This window comes from Xiphophorus couchianus, chromosome 7 (genome assembly GCF_001444195.1).
Source record: "Xiphophorus couchianus chromosome 7, X_couchianus-1.0, whole genome shotgun sequence".
Classification (NCBI taxonomy): Eukaryota; Metazoa; Chordata; class Actinopteri; order Cyprinodontiformes; family Poeciliidae; genus Xiphophorus; species Xiphophorus couchianus.
The window spans coordinates 23,802,950-23,823,305 of NC_040234.1; the positions used below are offsets into that span (position 1 = coordinate 23,802,950).

Sequence of the window (20,356 nt, forward strand, 5' to 3'; positions counted from 1 at the left end):
ACATAAATCCAGACAGACTGTCTTTGAACTGTTGAAGCCTTGGATGAAATGGCCACTCTGATTGTTTGCCTAACCAATAGGAACCACTTCTGGTGTTTCTTTTACTCTAATGAGGCTTGTTGAGCATCATTGAGTTCAGAGCCTGCAACACTTAGACAGATGGGAAAAACTGTAGAGAAAACTGGATCAAATATGAAGGCAATGAGTACGCTGTAGCAAACGGCGGTAGATACTACATCTACAATTATATTCAACATTCATAAAGGGCATTAATTTTTTATCAGCTTTGAGCTTTTAGACTTAATATAAAAAGTTTTTGAACACACATTTCAACCATTTTTAAGGGCAGGAATAATTTTCCAAACCAATTTCCTCAAAAGAATCAATAACCGCAACATATAAAAACAAACGACGTTACATTGTACGATTTAAGTATTGCAAACCAAAAATAACTTGATCGATTTTGTTTAGTTGTACATAAACTAAATAGCAAAGATTTGTTAACATTATGAGTTACTGTATATGCAAATAAGCTATTTCATCAAGACTTTTTCATAGTAAATATTCCTAAACTGATCTGAAGAGTTATTCTCAGTAAACATCTTTGTTTTTGCCTTCATCACTAACAACAGCATTATGTTTGTTAACCAGAGGAAGAGCTACTACATTGCAGCGTTGAATCAATTACAATCATTTTTATAGCCATAGAATTTAGTTCACAAATTCGAATCTTGACATTTCTATAACTCACACACTATAACTTGAGTTTTATAACTCAAGTACAACATACTGTGGATGTTTTGCATCCACAAAACATCCACAGTACTATTAGGAAAAATGTGCTTTAGCAAGCTGTAGAGACAAAATATATATTTTATGGCCATCAGCAAAGTCCTGGTAAACGTCTACCCAGCTTTTAAATGCATTGCGCACATTTTTAATAGAGTTGAGGGTTTGTTCAGCATAGGCTGCTTATCCATTCCAAAACCAGTTTTGGTCAGCATGTTAGAAATTACTTTGCCGACCTTGAACATGGATAATTCTTTGGTTCCTCCTGGTTGTCCTAACCAATTTGCTTTCTTTGGAGGACAACGATTTGGGTCAGATGGTTGAAACTTGGACAAAGTTAGTTCCTCAAAAGGACAATGCTTTAAAACACCCATCAAAACTGTTTTTGAAGGTTTCTTGGTTTCTCCAAAGACTTAAGCTGAATCCTTCTGAAAATTTATAGACTATCCTCAAAAGTTGGGCCAATTTCAGAAATCACCACATTTACATACAGTAAGTCATGCTATTTTTTCCTAAAAGGTGCAAATATCTGACTAAAATTATGACAGAAGCTCATCAATAGCTATAGAAACTGTAGTTTCTCTCTAACTTGCTAAAGGCCGTTTACTCAGGTCCTAACAGGGTATACGTATATATTAGAACGTGTGTGTGTGTCATTTGCTGTAACTTAGCCACATTTGAAATAAAATTTAGTATAGTCTTCATTTTGTGCAAAGTAAATTTTATAATTGTGGGTTGCACACCCCCACACACGCATGCACACGCACATTTCAAAGATCCCAGTGAAATGGCCCTGCTTGTTGCTGTTTGCTCCCTTTTTGTTTCTTGAAGACATCAGACCGAAGATGCTTTGATTAGTTTACACACTGATCCCTTTCATGGATTAGAAAAACAACCCAAGTGCCAGGCCATTCGATAACGGCTCAATACTAAATTCGAGCTCTTGCCTTCCAAGCGCACCCTGTCATCCATGTTGAATGGCAGCAACGATGTGAAATTAATGCGTTGTGGGATTCCTGACAGCCACATAGAAAAATAATGAGCAGCCATCTGTCAGTAATCACCAGCAGGTTGGTACAGATGTGCCACTGAACACTCAGTGACTACAGTGCAGGAAGGGTCTTGTATCTATCTGCAGAGCAGTGCAGAAGACAAGGGATTTTTTCTAGTGAAATCTTGTCCTGAGAAGTTGTTTGATTGGATTTGGAGAAAACGAGTGGGGATCAGAAACAGGTGAGCATGTGTTGCACTGGACTGCAGACTGAACGAGGGAAATTAAAAGCTGAATTTTTCTTCTAATATTCATCTCTTTTTGCTTAGAGATGAAATGATAACACCAAGGAATTTGGCATCACTAAAGTGATCACTAAAGTGATGCCAAATTATTGCAGTGGATTACATTGAAATAGATGATTTGAACTTCAGCCTCCACTCTGCTGTCAGATGCAGCTGAACCTTTGAAGAAAAAAGCTTTTAACTTGTCAGCGAAACATTTTTTTCTGCACAACTTTTAGTATGTCTTCAACCTGGATGCGATAGCATGAGTGTTAGTTTAAAGGACTTAGCAGCCCATCGAGGTCTTTGACTTTGCCATGCCCTCGTCATTCCATTCTTATGACCTCAAACCACTTTCCCGGCAGGAGGAAACTACGGGGCCTTTTCCCATTTTGTCATGCTTTGAGCACAAACTTCAAAACATTTTATGTGGATTCTGTGATAAAAATACAGATGTACTGTGATGGCCTTATAGGGTTGGTTAGATGGAGACCAATGAACTCAGAGGATAAATTTAAAGAAGAGTTTTGTTGCAAAACTACATTCCACAAAGTAGTTCAGATGTTCACTGTAACTATTAAAGAACCTTTTGGAAATTGACAACCTTTAAGTAACATACTTTTCATTTAGGCTATGTTTCTGTATTAAATAAGTTTTTTATTGGTTTGTTGTAATATTCAAATTTTACATACCATGTTTTTATTAACTGTAGGGGGGAAAAAATCACAATTAACAGAAGTAGTCTTTCAAACATCCATCGGCATGTAATTAATCTATATAAGGTGTTTCTATTAGTAAAGTTCATCAAATAAATATAGACTTTTCAATAATATCCTCATTTATTGAATGGGTCTGCATCTAAAGACTCCACAAATCTGGTCTTTATGGTTAAATAACAAGAAATACATTTTGGAAGATATTTAAAATGTCTTCCAGTTCCAGTGTTAAATGTTCTGTAGAATTTAAAATTTATGAATCTTTGAGAATGTGTTTTTGCATTATTATGGAATCATTATTATATCGCTTGAAAATGTTCTAAAAACAACAATATTATCATTTATCACAATAACTTCAGAGACGATTTATTGTCTAGGGAAATTTGTTGTCATGTCAGACCTAGTTAACATGGAGATTCATTGAGTCTCTCCATCCAGTGGAAATGACTTTGAATCCATCAGTGCAGAACTGGTGGAGACATACCCCAACGACCTGAATGGAGTTAGTGGAGCTGAATACAAATGCATAAGACACTTTTTAGATGTTAGTTGTAAAATTTCTCTCTTTTTTCTCATGCACCTTTTACTTCACACCACTTTGTGTTGGTTTATCACAGTAAAACACACAGTGTGACAAAATCGGGACTGCAACTCTAGGTGTGTAAATACATTTTCTGAGTCAGTGTACATGCTGTTGTTGCCCATAAGAGTAATGCATTACAGCTGCAGTCCATTAGAACAGAGGAGTATTATTCATAAGGCATTGTGGTGAAACGGCCCACATGAGGCCTGTCAGTGCATCTCAGTATGGAGCTAGGAGTCGCTACGTAACAGTTAGCTGGCACTGTTTGCCGTTCCATCCTTATTTATTGTTCAGCCGTTTCCCTGAGCGTCCCACTGTGAGCCAGTTTCAGAAAGCCGTTGGCTTTAGAATAACACCGAGCTCTGATTCAAGTTTCACTCATGTAAACATCAAGCGCGACTAGGGTCTTCCGCTTTCGAGCTTTGTCGTGTCATGCATTGGTTTGAATCCAGTCTCCTTCACCAAATAAGTTTGTCAGCCGTTTGTATCAACATCAATACCTTCTATCTGGTTATTGTTCAGAACTCTTGAAGCAGAAACGGGATTTTCTGCATGACTCTTGGCAGAGGTATATTCAACTTAGATATCATGAGGGAAAAGCTTGAAATGTAGGTGATATAGGTTTCTGGAAATTAAACAGAAAATAGGTGCATCCTATTGCCCAGTTGTGTTTTCATTGCTTTTGCACATGTTTCGGGGCGGAAGTACCACTGGATAGTCATGTGTCTTTGAGAACTGCTTCTAGCACCAGTGCTAGCTACCTGAGCCAGCTAGGTGAGAAAATGTGAAACAAGAAGTGATTTTACAAGGTACAGCACAACAAACTTCTCCAAAATGTTTTACATGCAGAAATGTTTGTCACAGCAATGCAAACATTATAGCTATTGATTCATTTGAATTTAATGTGCTTTTAATACACACTGTTTAATTTCCAAAACGTTGTGTGCTTTAATATTGCTACTAAGTAGTGTCTGACCTTTGGACTATTTTCTTTTGTCATTTATCAACTCACCTGAACTTAATGCTGACGGGTCATTAAGACGCATCTAATTCACTAATGCCAATTTGTTAAAATAACTTATTTTATCAGGCTGTGATAAACAGTTGTACTATGCTGACAACATGCTAACTAATCTTAAAACAGCAAGATAACAGAGAGAGTTTAAAGGCCGACCGGTTCTTGCTACAGTCAAGTTGCATCTGCTGTGCTTACAAAGAAATAATCTGTCTATAGTTGGATCAGATTGTGGTTCGTCTAGGACTGGTCAGGTGAAATATAGCGGTCTGTGTCTGACCCGCCTTAGCGCTGTCCTCAGGTGCCACCCAGCCTGTCACTGTGCATTAACGCCCCTCTGTCCTGTCTGGTCCTGACCCTGCTAAGTGAATGGGTCGCTATCCGCTTGTTTACAGTGGCAGCAGGTAACAAGGCATTATACAAGATGGGAATGAATCAAATTACGCTCAACAGCGTAGCTTGAGCTCTGGTAACCAGCCTGGGTTGTGCACGTAATATGTCACAATGATGACGGTGGAAGATAATAAGCAGGGACATTTCTACTGTTGTCAGAGTGAATCCCTGGAGGTCGTTAAAGAATACACACTTTGGAAGTCAACATGGAAAGAGTCAGTGTTGTGAACAAGGTATTAAACCAGGCTATTAAGGTATTTGGTATTCAGTGTTTTCAAGAAGCATTGTGAAAGTTTCCTAAGGTTTTTTACATTATGTTAAAACCAGAAACTTCAGTGTAGTTGTTTGTGATTTTATGTGATAGGATAAAACAAATTAGCAAACGACTAGAGAAATGAAAGGAGAATCATATATGGTTTATTTTTGTTGTTGTTGTAAATAAAGCTAGAGTTAATATTTTCACTGAAATCACCACTAATGAGGTTCTTAGTGTACGTCTCCAGTTTTGTCACTTTCTGTTTTTTAATTGCTTCAAGATTAGAGAAATCTTTTAAGTCTTGCCACAGATTCCCAATTAGATTTACAGGAGGCCTGGACTTTGACTAGGACTTTCTAACACACAAATGTGCTTGTTGCTGATGTTTTTATTGCGTGGGCTACAAAAAGCTGCCTGTTGATGGTATTTTGTCTACCGAGATGAATCACATTAAAAACATGCGTGTGAGAGAAGGAGTCACCAGAAAGAAGGTGTCGTATCCACGCTGAATGAGATCCGCACTGCCGGCACTTTCCACACCAGAGTCATTCGCCACGGTTGATTTACTCCATGTGTCTGTGTGCTCACAGTTGCAATTTCCAGCAAGTAATCACAGCACCCCCAAGAGGGAGACAGGTGCCGCGCACTCCAAAGAACAAAGATTCACCTTCTCATCTCAGCTCTCTCATGTCTTCACAGACTCCTCTTCTGCTGCTCTCAGACAAGTGCAGATAAGGGACACTTGCTTTATTCCCAAGTGTTGGAAAGGTAGTGCTACTGCAGACCTGGAAGCAGAGCAGCAGAGATTAGAGGGATTGCTGTTTACTGCTTTTCCTTTGCGGTGCGTTCAGGGAATTCACAGCCAGTGGAGGAGAGTTCCAGGCTGAGGCTGACAGTGACACATGGCCGCTTCCCAGATTTAGGAACGACACTTCTTGGAGTCCCGACAGAGACGAGCCCGGGCTGAAACTAATTCCGCTTATTGTAGCCGGGCAGTCTGAGTTTTGCTGTGCGCTCCTTCCTGCGTATCCCTCTATGAACTGAGTCTGACACATCCATAAGAATGATGGAGTGGCTCAGCTGTCTCTGTCACCGCTGTGCAAAAAAAGAAAAGAGAAAAAAAAGGGATTGGAGAGGTTTGATGAAACGTGCCTGACTGTGTGTTTCAGAGCCGACCATCATCACCACGCAGCCCACAACGCTGGACATCACCGTCGGGGAGAGCGTGGTCCTGCCCTGTCAGGTGAGCCACGACCCGTCTCTGGAGCTCAAGTTCACCTGGTTCTTCAATGAGCAACTCATCCACTTTGGGAGCAACGGCGGATTCTTCGAAAAAGTTGGAGGCGTAAGTCCACAATCTGTCTTTGATTGTTTGAGTGGGCAGTATGGACTTCAGGCTGTATCACGATATTTGATGGTGCTACTGTGAAAACGATAAAAGTGGTGATAATAAATATTTATTAGATCTTTTTTTTAGCTGTGACTGTGTGTCACACTCACACAAATAGTTTCCTTGAAAAATATTCCTATTTGTAATGTGCTTGTCTATTCACATAAAGAAGTGTAACTTGTACCACTAAGCTGCACACTGTAACTGTATTTTAAAATGTATTGGTATTTATTGATGATTTATTGAACAAGCAATGGAAACACAGTAAAACTATCAGTCCGAAGGACAGTTTTGGAGTTTAATTGGAATTTTATTGTAACAACAATAACTCAAATCTCATATCATGATAAGAAATTTATCACGATAATTGATAAACAATACAATAAATGCCCACCTCTACTTTTAAGAAAGAATGTAATTCTTCTGATCACAAATAACTTAAGCTTCAGATTACTGTATCAGTAACCCAGCGAGTGTTGATAGAGAAAGAAGTCTCCCTTTCGCCTCCCTACAAAGTTCTGTTCCCACATGCCTGCATTCCTCCATGCTAATAGCTAGTTTTTAGCTAGCTAGCATCTCCCCACTGTTTGTTAGATAAAGTGCTAATCAAGAACACAAAGCTCCCTGAGGTTTCTGGAAGAATCCTCGTTTTATTGGCTCCCCTGTGCTCTGACAGGAGCCCAGGACATAAAAGATATTGATTTATTTTTTTCCCCAGCTGCCTTCAGAGACTTCAATGAATAAAGGTTGAGAGGTGACTCCGAAGATTCATTGGTCCATTCACTGCTTCCTTTAGCAGGACCGTAATAAATTCAGCTGCAGTGCAGAGGGAATGTTTGTATCAAGTATATTATTTATGGACAGAAAATTGCTGCCTCTGGCTAATTTTAAAATGAAATTTACATACTCACCCTGCAAACACTCGCAGTGGACACTTTACAAAGGTCTCCAACTCACAGCTCATCAAAACAGTGGCATTTTCTTTTCTGTATGTAGCAAATAAGTTCAAGGTTTCTTTATCTACGCCCAGTTTGAGAAATAAAGAAAAACTTAAAACACATTCGCCTTGCTTTTTAGTTTCTGTAATAATTTTAGGTTTCTTGGAGCGTGCTTTAAAGTCTCGGCACCTTAATAAATGGCTCTTCATCTCCACTTACATTGATTAAGCCCTTGGCCACTCCTCTGAATTCCCACCCTTATTGTGCCACAGCTTTCAGCCATCTTCTATTTATTACTCAACCTGCTCAGCTCCACTCTGATGAAATGATAATGTAGGAGTGGGAATAGTAATTAGAGACAGAATGAAAGGCTCTCTTAAAGAACTAAGAAGCAGACCAGCCATTAGGCTGCTCATATAACATTCTACAGTCCAAATAAGACTGCTAGAGGAAGTGCATTTCTGTAATTACGCAGATGAAGTAAATGCACAGAGCGGCACTCCCATGTCCCATTTGGAAAGTAAGAGGAGAGAGGCCCCATGTGTGGATTTATAGATTTATTTTTCAGGAAACACACACAAGTATGAAATGAGCTTTCTTCCTGAGGCCGGTGCTGTCAAGGGTTGTTTTTGTTGTTGTTGTATTTTTGTTTAATTTCAGTAGTTGCAGGATTACAGCCATGCTTATGGAGGTGTGTCTGCTTTTTGTGTGTGCGCTGAATGACAGCAGCACTCGGCGGGGGACATTATGATTCGGAACATCCAGCTGGGGCACGCAGGGAAGTACACATGCGCCGTGCAGACCAAGGTGGACAGCATCTCCATAGCGGTGGACCTGGTTGTCCGAGGTAAGTTGGGGAATATGGACTTAAATTGTTTCACAGTATTTGGCTGAACTGTTGTGGTAACAGTAAGTGTGCTAAATATTTATTAGATCTTTTTTAATTAAGAAATTAAATTAAAATGAATGAATAAACTTGTTCATGCGATAAGTCATTAAAAGTCATTGCAGGGGCGGATGTAAACTGTTATACATCAGTTAAACAGTTATACATTCATATATAGTTTTGAATTATATATTCATAATTTGTCCATGGTGCTTGCACTCATCATCTACCAGCCAATCAGAGGAGACGTCGGCATTTTATTCAGGCATTGGAGCGACAAGCCCCGCCTACTTCGGAGTGACTGTATGTGGCATTTTGGAGAATCACAGTTGGTGACACACATTGAAAACACTAAAACAAGCCGTCATCCTCCTACAAGTTCTTTATCTATTTATCTTTTCCACCCGGCTGTTGATCACGTGACTCCTTTGAGCAATATTATTTTCGTAATTTCAATTTGTGCAGATCTATGGATGATGGAAATGCAGGGAGCATGTCATAGCAACTATAGCTCTACAATTCTATAAGAGCTGTAGCGCTATTCTTAAATTGTGGGAAATAAAGCATTCCCATTTCTAATAATACCTTTTTAGACACCAGTCACATGAAGAAGTGTGACTGAATGTTAAATTTTATTGATATTTATTGATGCTTTTGTTGAACAAACAGTGGAGAAAATAGCAAAACCAACAATCCTGACAATACGGACAGTTTTTAGGGGGGAGGAGGATGACAAAGGGGGTTTGACATTATTCATTATTTCAACGATTAATCAAAACTCTCATAATGATAAGAAATTATTTGCAATAAATGAGATAATAATATAAATTATTGTATGATGTAAAATCAACTTTTGTTGAGCTTTACATCATGTCATAATGTTCTTCCCTCATCAAAAACATTTGTAAAGCACATAATATTGCCCTTTTAACCCCCTTCAGACTTTGTCAAATAGTTTAATTATGCATGGTTTATCCACTAATAAAGAAGTAAAGTATTGGCAAGTTTAAGATTCTCTGTTCAAGACTTAAAGAAAATTTACAATCTAATTAGAGCGAACGTCTCCCAAAGGGTTCACGCTGAACTGACTTTGCTGCCATTGCCGCCGGTGCTAAAACCTCCCATCTTTCTGACTCCTCCCGATTTACATTTCCTTACCCACATCTCCCCTCTTCTCTGTCTCTCTCTATATATCGTTATCTCCCTGCCTGACTACGGCATCCATCAGGTCCCCCAGGCCCCCCCACCAGCATCCAAGTAGAAGAAATCACAGATACCACGGCCTCTCTGTCCTGGAGGCCCGGTCCCGATAATCACAGTCCAATTACAGCGTACACCATCCAGGCCAGGACACCGTTCTCCCTGGGGTGGCAGGCTGTCACCACAGGTAAGCTCTCTCCAACCAGCCGTGGCCTCCTCCAGTCCTGACGAGGGCTCTGCTCGTGGTTTCTGCTTGGCCCTGGGAAAATATTAGAGGTGTAATTTCCTGCTCCGGCACCAAATGGCGCACTATGGTTGCCGGGATCATTGACCGCTGTATTATCGGACTCCTGGGAGCCCTGAAACATGGATCTCTTTCTGATGAAAAAGCACGTTGCCAAGGCTGTAATATGATAGTGTAGTTATATAGCACATTCTTTTAATGGGACTCTTACTATTCATGCATTATTGGTATAATGTGCTTTTATCCTACACCTTATACCCTCCTTTATTGATAGATTCTTTTTTGCACATGATGGACTCTGAGTATCTGAGATGCTCTTCCTGGACTCTTGGATCTGCAGTCCCTCATTCATATATTAAAGAACAAGTTGAACACTAGGTGGAGAAAGATATTGTTACCTTTAATGCACTCATCTCTATTTGCACAAAATATGCTGTGTCTTGTGGTAATTGCACACATTTAACACAGATCTCACGAAATCATGCTAGATTTCGGGATTACATTTCTGTATAATTTTTCATGTATCTGCAGGATTTATTTGTTCCTCCCACTTCCCAGTTGTGCTTTACTACCTGGTGGTCTGTTCCATAAAATCCACCAAAAAAGCATCTGAGCTTGTGGCTGAAATGTTGCAAGTGGTGTTGATAGTTTGCAAAGGTACTTTCAAATCTTAACATACACATAACTGCACACAAAGGCATATAGCAAAGCTGAAATGACTAATCGGATTAATTGTGATGAGTTAATTATTGAAATAATAGTCAACTAATTTAAAATTAAACAGGCCATTTGCTGAAAGAACAACCTACTCAAAGCAGTAATTAAGCCAAAACTGTGCAAAAAGTAGATACATTTTGCAATTAAGATTAAAAAACCCTTAGTCTGTAAATCTGTTCTACCCAAAACTACTCAAGTAGCAAAGTTTAGCTTCACCTCAATCAGATTCTGTACAAGAAAATCTCCAATTAATCATCTTTTGCTGTCCAATTATTAATCAGCTAATCCAAAAATTAACCAGCAGATCAGCCCTATGTCGTATTGATGTTAAGTGAAGCAGAAAGGGATGAGCTTTGCACATGTTGTTAGCAGCAGAAGCATCCTTTGGCACAAATGAACAAGCGTAAAGAATTGCTGCTATTGCATTTAGGCATTTTATTTTTTTTTTTAAATTAATTATTTGATTATTTACATCTTTCTGTGCATTTTCAGTGTTGCATAAAAAACGATTTAAATGTTTAAATAAAAAATCTTTAGAATGTGCCAATTTTCTTTTAGCTCGTTTTAACTGGAGGCCCTCTGTGTTTTCTGCCAGTTCCTGAGGTGGTTGGGGGCCATCAGCTGACCGCTGCCGTAACAGAGCTGAGCCCCTGGGTGGAGTACGAGTTCCGAGTTCTGGCGAGCAACAGAGTCGGGACCGGCGAGCCCAGCAAGCCGTCCAAACAAGCAAGGACAAAGAGCACAAGTATGTTGTGCTTCAGAAAAGTCTGTTTCGGTGTAGGTCTATCAAAACGTGAGAACATGTGGTTTGATAAATTGGACTAAAAGTTATGTATAGGTTTGAGAAATGATCAAAAATGGTTGCAAAAAACAGATGGCAGAAAGCTTTGAAGCAAGCAAATGACTTTCATAATTCCATATTTTTTTAAATTTCCAAAAATAAAAGTGATGCATTTTAAATGCAAACGTTTGAATATCGTTGAAAATCTATATGTGGACTGACCTTGAAATAAAACCATAAATACAAGTGGGAATGTTGCGTTTTCAGAACTTTATTGAACTTCTATGAGTATAACCTATTTTAAAAGTCCTTATCATGCAGATGCACGCAGAACATAACACACCATTAAAAGTGACTAACTATTTTCCAATGTTTTGCTACTTTTCCTGCATCTTTTATTGTTGCTGGACTCCTCAGCTGAAGGAAGTTGCCGTTGTTTACTGCTTAGAAAAAAAAACCCACAGAAAATGTTGAAGTTTTCCTTTAGAGTACCAAGGTGGCTGAGCCGATCTGTTTTCCCCCCACAGCTCCGAAGGTCACACCGGCTAATGTGAGCGGAGGAGGAGGCAGTCGCTCCGAATTAGTCATCACATGGGAGGTAAGCAAGCTCTCTCAGGAATCCTCTCACCCATGGAGGAGGCCGCCAGACGCCATTACTCTCTTTGGGTGCGGGCCCCTGTTTCATTAATAACCAGTGAACGGCCTAATGTATGGCGTTTCATTTTTAAGAACACAGGGGCAATAACTGCAGCTGTCACCCCCAAGGGGGAGAGAAAAATGCTTTTGAGGTTTCAATGAGATAATTAAAGTCACAGTTTGTTCAAAGTCACAACTTTTTGTTTCTAGATAATTTTCCTTTTGTGTCTTGCCTTTGTGTTTTACCAGCTGGCATTCAAATTGCTTCTGTTTATTCAGCACAAAGAATCAGTGCTGATGTTTCCAAACACAAAAGCTCCATTATAGTAAAACATCTGCTTAACAAAGCTACCCGTCATTAACCAGGGAAATTCTTTAGGTGTTTTTCCTTTTGACCCGGAAGGAGGAATGAAAAGTTGCTAGACTTAAATTTTGGGGTCTAAAATGAATGGAAGTAAATACAATGTCCTAATATGATCACAAATACAAGCTTGTGGGTATATGTGTTCTTTCTTAGTCATCCTAATCCATTTTGGGCATATTTTCTAACCCTCTGAATAACAATGGGCCTTTGGTGGACCAAATTCCAGTCCTTGATACAGTGGACTACCTTGTTTAGGGTTAAGGTTCATGTTTAGAGGTATGGTGTGAATTAGGTTTTGGCTAAGGTTAGGAACATAATAGTAATGGTTAAGGTGAGGGACAATGTCTGGGTTAGTAATAAATGCAGTTACTAAAGTGAATGGAGTTTAAATCCTCCATTCACTTTGGACCCTACTTGTTGGATCCAAGTAGGTAACTTAGACCCAAGTTTCCTAATTTGTACATCTACTATCCTTCTGAAGGGCAGTAGGCCTTCAGAAAGCCAAGTCACAATACATCACACCCCAATTTTTAGGTTATAGTTAGAGGTTTGGTGTGAATTAAGTTCAGGTTATGGTTGGGTTATGCTAACATGTAGAGATAGGCATAAATGGTGTTACTATAATGAATGGACCTCTCTGTAGATTTCTTACAATTTGGGTCTACATGAGTAACTAATATAATTTTGGGAAACATTATTTCATTTCTATCTCTGCATTATTTATAAATCAGGAGTTTGTTTTTTTCTTATATATGTATCTTTGTACCTATTCAAAAACTCTGGAGGTCCTCTTTGTAAACCACAATATGTATAATGTAAAAAAAAAGTGTTCAATAAAAATGACAATAATGATTAGTAGTCAATACAAGGTCCTAATATAGAACAGAATAGAAAAGAATAGAATAGAAAATAAACAACGATTTCTGGTGTACTAGCAGCAAAGTAACAGGTAAGTCAAAGCATCCAGATTTACATCAAGGTGAAAAAATATAAAACAGAATGTTGGTAGTCTGCTGAAGAGACCGAGGACGAGCTTGATTCAGTTTGGTAAATGTGAGTTTGTAACAAAATAGTCTCTGACTTGAAAAAGTAGCCAGTAGCACATTAATCAAACAGGAAGATTAAAAGCATCATTAACTCTTATCTAGTTAAATTTACATCCAAATTAACAGTGTTTTACAAATGACAACACTTTGATTTACAGATTTCTTTGCAGTTTAGTTATTAGAAAAAGAAAACAGGACCAAAAATATAATTTTTCCTTTTGTTACTTTAACTGGTTGGCCAGGAGGGTCTGACCTCTTCCTTCATAATGTTTTACCAGAACTCCTCTGAAAGGTCATTTAATTAACTGTTTGTGTTCCTGTTGTTCGATTTTTCCCCCCACTTAGCAGCAAAATGCAATATTGCTCTGTTTTTCAATTGAGAAAATTCCTCTAATTTAAGTTTTGAATTGCTAACCGTCTGTATTATGAAACTAATTGACCTGCCTACATTTAACTCAATCTAAGCAGAATATACAGCTCAAGGTATCGGGTCACCCATCAGATTCCTTAAATTCCGATCCAGTGCCGAGTCGCGCACTGATTCTCCAAACATGTCTGAAAGAATGAGCCATTGACAAGCTGGGAAGATTCCAGTGTGGTATCATGGTATGAAGCCACATGTGCATTAAGTTAAGATATGAAATTTCTTCTTAACTAAACATTCAACATTTAGAGTAGCAGTATTATAACAAAATTATTGGTATTGTTTTTACAATGGCAACAACAGTAACTCACCCATTACAAGTGTTTTTTTGTCAACAATTGAAGCAGTTTTGTCTTTATCTGTGACAATAAAAGGCCATAGAGATCAAAACATTTACATGTTGTATTCAAGCAAAAAGTCACAACAATAAAAAGGAACTTATGAAATCATATGTACTGTAAGTGCCACTGAAAGCCAACAAAACTAATGAAATGTTTTAGTTTATCAGAACTGTTACAAAACTATAAAAACTCATCATAATCAAGGAAAAGATTTATTAACACATTAAGAGAACTGATTAACAAATTTTGGATCAAGTGTGTAAAGCTTTTAGTTTTATTTAGATATAATCAATGGAAATCAAAGTATAGAATCTTAGCAGATACAGTATACAGTATAAAATTAAATCCAAAATCCTCTTGCTTAATTTATATATGCTTGTTTGAATACTGCAAATGGAAGAAAAATGAGTCAAACTATAATCTACAATACATAAAAAGATAGGTAAATAAGAATAACAAGAATTTGACAGACATACACAACGGGAGGGAGTCAGAGTAGAGTCTGATGGATGGATGGACACACAACTTAACCACAAACGAACTTAAGGCATCTAAGAAGCCTTTTGGTCTTATGTACATCCTACAGCAAATAAATCTATATTTGACTCACTTATTGAAGTTTTAAAAATGTTTTGTACCTGAATTTCACTGACAAACTCTGGAAGCTGAAAACAAGCTTCCAGGTCATCATAGCTAAACTTAAAGAGTCCTAACACGGAGCCCTGTGGGACACCTCGTGTTTATCATCTCACATTAAAAGTCACTTTATTGGGCGTGCCGTGGTGGCGTAGCGGTTAGCGCAACCTGTATTTGGAGGCGGCCGTCGCGGGTTCGAATCCCGGACCCGACGACATTTGCTGCATGTCTTCCCCCGTCTCCTTCCCCATTCCTGTCAGTCTACTGTCATATAAGGGACACTAGAGCCCACAAAAAGACCCCCTGGAGGGGTAACAAAAAAAAAAAGTCACTTTATTTACAAATCGTATATGCTTGGTAAATTCAGGGTAGTGCAAAGATAAAATATCTAAATTGAAATACTTTTACACAAAATTATACTAAAAGATAAAAATATGACTAAAGGTTCTAAAATACTTTTAGAGCAAGTTACAAGTCATAAAGAGCCCAGAGCGTGTGTTTTCACATAACCTTTCCAAAAATCACATTTTTTTAAAAGTCTGTACCCTTTAGCAGGGTGTAGAGGGTTGGTTTACTTAGCAGAACAAAGTCTGCAGCTCTGAATGTCCAGGTCTTGTTATCAGAGTGGGTCTGAGTTTACCTGATGACGCTGAGTGCTCTGTGCTGTGTAATGGATGTGTGCAGTAAAAGCTCAGGCATGTTCAGCAGGTTACATCTGAAGCCAGGCTCATGACCCCCTCTACTCTCAACCTGTATTTATTTCCAAATCATGCAGAGTAAACAAAGTGAAAGCTTATTAGCCATGTTTAGAGCGGATGTTCAGATGGGTTGTTGTGTATTTGCTTGCAGCCTGTTCCAGAGGAGCTGCAGAATGGGCCGGGGTTCGGCTACGTGGTGGCGTTCCGACCTCACGGGGCCACGGGCTGGATGCAGGCCGCCGTGCCGTCCCCAGAGGCGTCCCGATACGTCTTTAAAAACGAGAGCATCCAGCCTTTCTCGCCTTTCCATGTAAAGGTCGGCGTTTACAACAACGAGGGGGAGAGTCCGTTTGGACCGGTTACCACCATCTACTCTGCTGAGGAAGGTGTGTACAGGGAGACTCCTTTTACTCAGGCCAATGGAACAGACACAAATCAGGGTTCTTGCTGAATCTCAAAAAGTCTAAAATTGTTATTGAAAAAAACCAAAACATAATATATGGCTTTAAATAGTCCTATGAACACCCAGATTTTCATCCAAGGTCTTAAATTTCATTTTGTCGAGTCTTAATATTTTATTTTTGATCATTCTGGAGAAGCTCCTGTACTATAACTGGTACCCTTGAAGCTGAACTTGGTGCTAAATGGGATTAGCTCAGACATTCTGTATGTAAGAGGAGTTTGTATGTAGGCCTGCAAAACTGTTGGTTGTTTTAGTACTGAGATAATTGAATCTCTTTTATTTAATAAACTTGGATCTTTTTTCATAACTGAATTGATAACAATAATAAGGTTTCTTTGTTAAAATGTTAATGTGAATCCTTTGTGTTGGTCTTAAATTGCATTTATAATGGTCTTAAAAATTCTTTGAAAGGTCTTAAAACTTACTTAAACCTGCAAGAACCCTGACTAACATCACACATCTATCTCAGAGCTAGATGTGTGATGTTATTAACCATGACATTGTTCTATTATATGAACAGGAAAAACACTTTGAACTGCTTTCCATACACACTTAGATTCTCTCGTAAGTGCTTGGATGAATAATCCGAACGGACGCCAAGCTGTGGTCCAGTGAGCTTCAAAATGTTTAACACCTCAAAAATATGGTTAATCAAATCATTTACTGAATTAATCTCTGTTTAATTCATGACTCATGGTGATTTGGAACATTCATAATGAATAAATGGGATTTGTGTTTTTTTTTTCTTTTTTAGGCTCACTGTGAACCTGCTCAACACATCATAACTTAATAAATGCTCATCCACTCTTACATGAAAAAACACAACATTTCCGATTTTTCTCTTTTTTCAGTGTCTCAGTTAGTGTCTCGCTTTTTTTATTCAGTTCCTTCACAGTGACGTGAAGGAACAAAGTAAACATCCTCAGTGGAAAATCAGAGGAATGATAAAAAGTGTCCTTTAATGCTGAGATACTGTTAGTATGTTGACCTACTGATCCATAAAGAGTTCAGCAGTAAAACATCTTGTAGGTTCGTTGATCAATAATAATAGACTTTGAATGAACGGTGAGGCAGAGTCGTTTTTACATAGATAAAGAGAAACGTGTTCTCCGATTAAGAAAAGAATTCCATTATGAGCAATATTTATCAACTTATAGAAAAGATCAGTCTTCCCATTGAGTGTACAATTCTTATCTATCTTTAATAATTGGGCTAATTTCACTCAGTCAACATCTAGTTATTGCTTCTACATTAGCAACAATTTTTTTGCAATAATAAAATTCTGTTTAAGTCCAGATGGCTTACCTATGTACATGACACTGAAGTCAAATGATAATTGAAGATCCAATATTAATATGACTTTACTGTCTAATTAAACACTCTGTCTTGTTTCACAGCTGATGCACAGATATAAGACCTGGCAAAAGTATTCACAGCCTTAAAATGTTATTTATTCCATTTTTTTCTAATACAGTTACAGACTTTAATGTGTTCAATTGGGATTTTATGTGACATATATATATATATATATATATATATATATATATATATATATATATATATATATATATATATATATATAAAGGTAAAGGTAATTTTATTTATATAGCACATTTTCAGCAACAAGGCAATACAAAGTGCTTTACAGGATTTAAAAGGAAATACAAACAAAATAACAAACCAAAGGAAAGAGCAACAAAAGAAAAATAATCTAATATTGATCTAAAGTATGTAAACTAGTTGCTCCTGTTCAGGGTTACTAAGTATCCTCTGGTCTTATTCCATTTCTGGGTTGGGAGAACAAGAGTCTAAAAAATAGTCTAACAATGTTGATCCTCTGGGCTTCTGGTCTCTGGTTCTAAATAGTGAGTACTCTACAGTTTCTGATTAAATAAGCTAAAGAGTGACTAAGCTAATTCTTTTTCTGGGTTAAACGTGAGTACTCCACAGTTTCTAAATAATGATGATGTAGTATTGGTCCAGATAGTGAATATTCCACAGTTTCTAAAAGATGAGCGAAATTCTAAGTTTGTTCTAAATCCTTTTCTGGGTGAAAAGTAACTAGTCACAGTTTCTAAAAAGTAGTAGTATAAAAGTAACTAAGTAGTGACTGTTCCTGTTAAGTATTTCTGGATTCTAAGTTCGTAGTTATTCTAATTCTAATTCTAAATCTGATTCAATTTCTGGGCTGTATAATATAGTGATTACTAAATAGTGATTACTCCACAACTTCTAATATTATTAATAAACTAAAATAATCATTTTCTTAAATAGGGAGTACTACACAGTTTCTAACAAAATAAAATAAAAAAAGAGGAAAGGACACATTAGGGCAAATGGCAACATTCAGACAAAACAAAGACATGAGTGAAGGCGGTGACATCACAGGGCCATGAAACCACGGTGCTCAGTCTCCGGGCAGAAGTCCGATAAAGATGTTTTATATCAAGGAATGGATAACAACATCCATTCCTGAGCTGTGGCGCTCAGCTCCACAGCTCCATGGATAACAGGAGGGGGTGAAGTGGGAAGGAGTGTTATGTTTACATATCTTCAAGGAGATTAGAAATATGCTTCCAAGGCAACCTGGGGAAAGCCAATTCAGATTCAAAATGTCTTAGGTCGGGTAGATTATAAATTTCAATCTTCCCTAAAGTCTCTCCGATAAATGTCAGTTCCCAATTGTCCAAATTAGTTTGGTCATTCCACTGACCCGAAACTAGCAACTTCTCCAAGATCGATTCCATTCCATTAGTAAGTTTTTGAGTCCTCAGCTGGGCTGCGAGTCTCAGCAAGACTCACATCCAACTTGCATCTCTGTCCACACCAACAGTCTGAGTATTCGCTAGTTCGGCCAAGTCAGGTCACAAATTTGTCGATAAGCCAGGAATCCACAAGCTCCAAACAGCAGAAATCCTGTAATCAATCCAGGGTGAATCCCACCGGGTGTGTCCCCACAGGACAAGAGGGGACACACCCTCTAGTCTTCTTGTCGAGAAAATTTGATCAATTGTATTGAGAGACCGGTTGACCAGATCCATAATTTGTAGATTCGGAGGATGTGCAAAGAAAGGCTCCAAAAACTACGCACACTACAGCTCTTTCTCTTTCAGCATGTTGACTACTTGACCCCACTTCCATCTTGTTTTAATGTTCCCAATAGAGGAAGGAAGCGGCTTTGAAACTCTTCGGATGTTCCCTCTTCAAAGCTAACCGTCACTCCTGGACAGTTAGCTTTGAAAAGCTAACTCTGTATATACATATATATATACTGCTCAAAAAAATAAAGGGAACACTTAAACAACACAATATAACTCCAAGTAAATCAAACTTCTGTGAAATCAAACTGTCCACTTAGGAAGCAACACTGATTGACAATCAATGTCACCTGCTGTTGTGCAAATGGAACTTAGTACAGAACAAAGTATTCAATGAGAATATTTCTTTCATTCAGATCTAGGATGTGTTATTTGAGTGTTCCCTTTATTTTTCTGAGCAGTGTATATACAGTATATGTACAGTATATATATATATATAGACATTATTTATGTGATAATTTATAAAAATATCACATAAATAAACATTATTTATTTATGTGATAACTCCAGAGCCTGGCAGAGCTCCCACCAGGATCCGCGCCAAGAGCCTCTCTGCGTCCGAGATGGAAGTGTCGTGGAAGGCTCTGCCCTGGAACGCCAGCAAGCGGCGAGTGCTGGGCTATGAGGTGAGACCCGGCCCGTTGGACATGCGTGTGTGTGTGTGTGTGTGTGAGAGCGTGCATACAGCGACCAACACTGCTGAATCTTGTTCTCCTCTATTATTGATGAGCGTTTCAGGCTCCTGCACCTTGGGCATGTGAGATAATAGCTTGCTGCATGCATAATGGTAGAGCCCGGTCCCCAGCCTGTGGGTTTAAGTGTGTTTCTCTTGTTGCTTACCTAAGTAGTGCAACGGGACCTGATTAGAGTAGTGATGCAACACTCTGAGGGACACAGTGTTAGCTTCTAATCCACACAACAAAACAGTTTTAGACAGCAGCTTCAGGCTCACTTTGTTCATGTCTTTTTACTTATTCTCATTGTTGGAGTCAAGGCCATGAAAAAAAATCATTCATTTGTTTGCATGAATTAAAAAAACAATTTAAAGAAATTATTCTTGAGAAACAGTTTGTATTTGTAGCATTTTTAGGCTTGACCAGGAATCCTTTGGTCGCCCTTTATTTGATTGTTTTCCTTTGTTGCACTCTTGTATAAAATATTGTTTTCTAAATGAGATATAATGTTATAAAATTGATATAATATGTAAGCACATGTTTTGATATAAGGGAATATGGAAGAATAGCATAAAGTGGTGGAAATTTTAAAAAGTGTAAGCTTTTTTTTATTTTTATTTTTTTTAGCTTCTCTTTTATCAAACAAGTACATTATCTAAAATGACTGAGTCTTACATTTTGAAACATTGTTTTATTGTGCATGTGTTTGGGTGTGTATGTGTGACAGCTTCCTATACCCGTCCCATCATGCACATGTGGAGGCCAGTTGGTTGGATTTTATGCCATTTACTGA

The 20,356-nt window shown here is 38.2% G+C and overlaps 1 protein-coding gene across 2 annotated transcripts in view; it reads left to right on the plus strand.

Moving 5' to 3' along the window:
• The window catches only part of cntn4 (contactin 4), a 227,757-nt gene that overhangs the window by 199,418 nt on the left and 7,983 nt on the right, over nt 1-20,356 (plus strand). The window contains exons 13-19 of one of the 2 annotated variants that reach the window (XM_028023527.1): nt 6,197-6,372; nt 8,082-8,202; nt 9,470-9,628; nt 10,998-11,147; nt 11,711-11,781; nt 15,480-15,714; nt 19,400-19,515. In XM_028023527.1, the coding sequence (XP_027879328.1) occupies nt 6,197-6,372; nt 8,082-8,202; nt 9,470-9,628; nt 10,998-11,147; nt 11,711-11,781; nt 15,480-15,714; nt 19,400-19,515 (1,028 nt within the window). The remainder of the gene's footprint in view (nt 1-6,196; nt 6,373-8,081; nt 8,203-9,469; nt 9,629-10,997; nt 11,148-11,710; nt 11,782-15,479; nt 15,715-19,399; nt 19,516-20,356) is intronic. The other variant, XM_028023528.1, reaches the window with a different exon arrangement.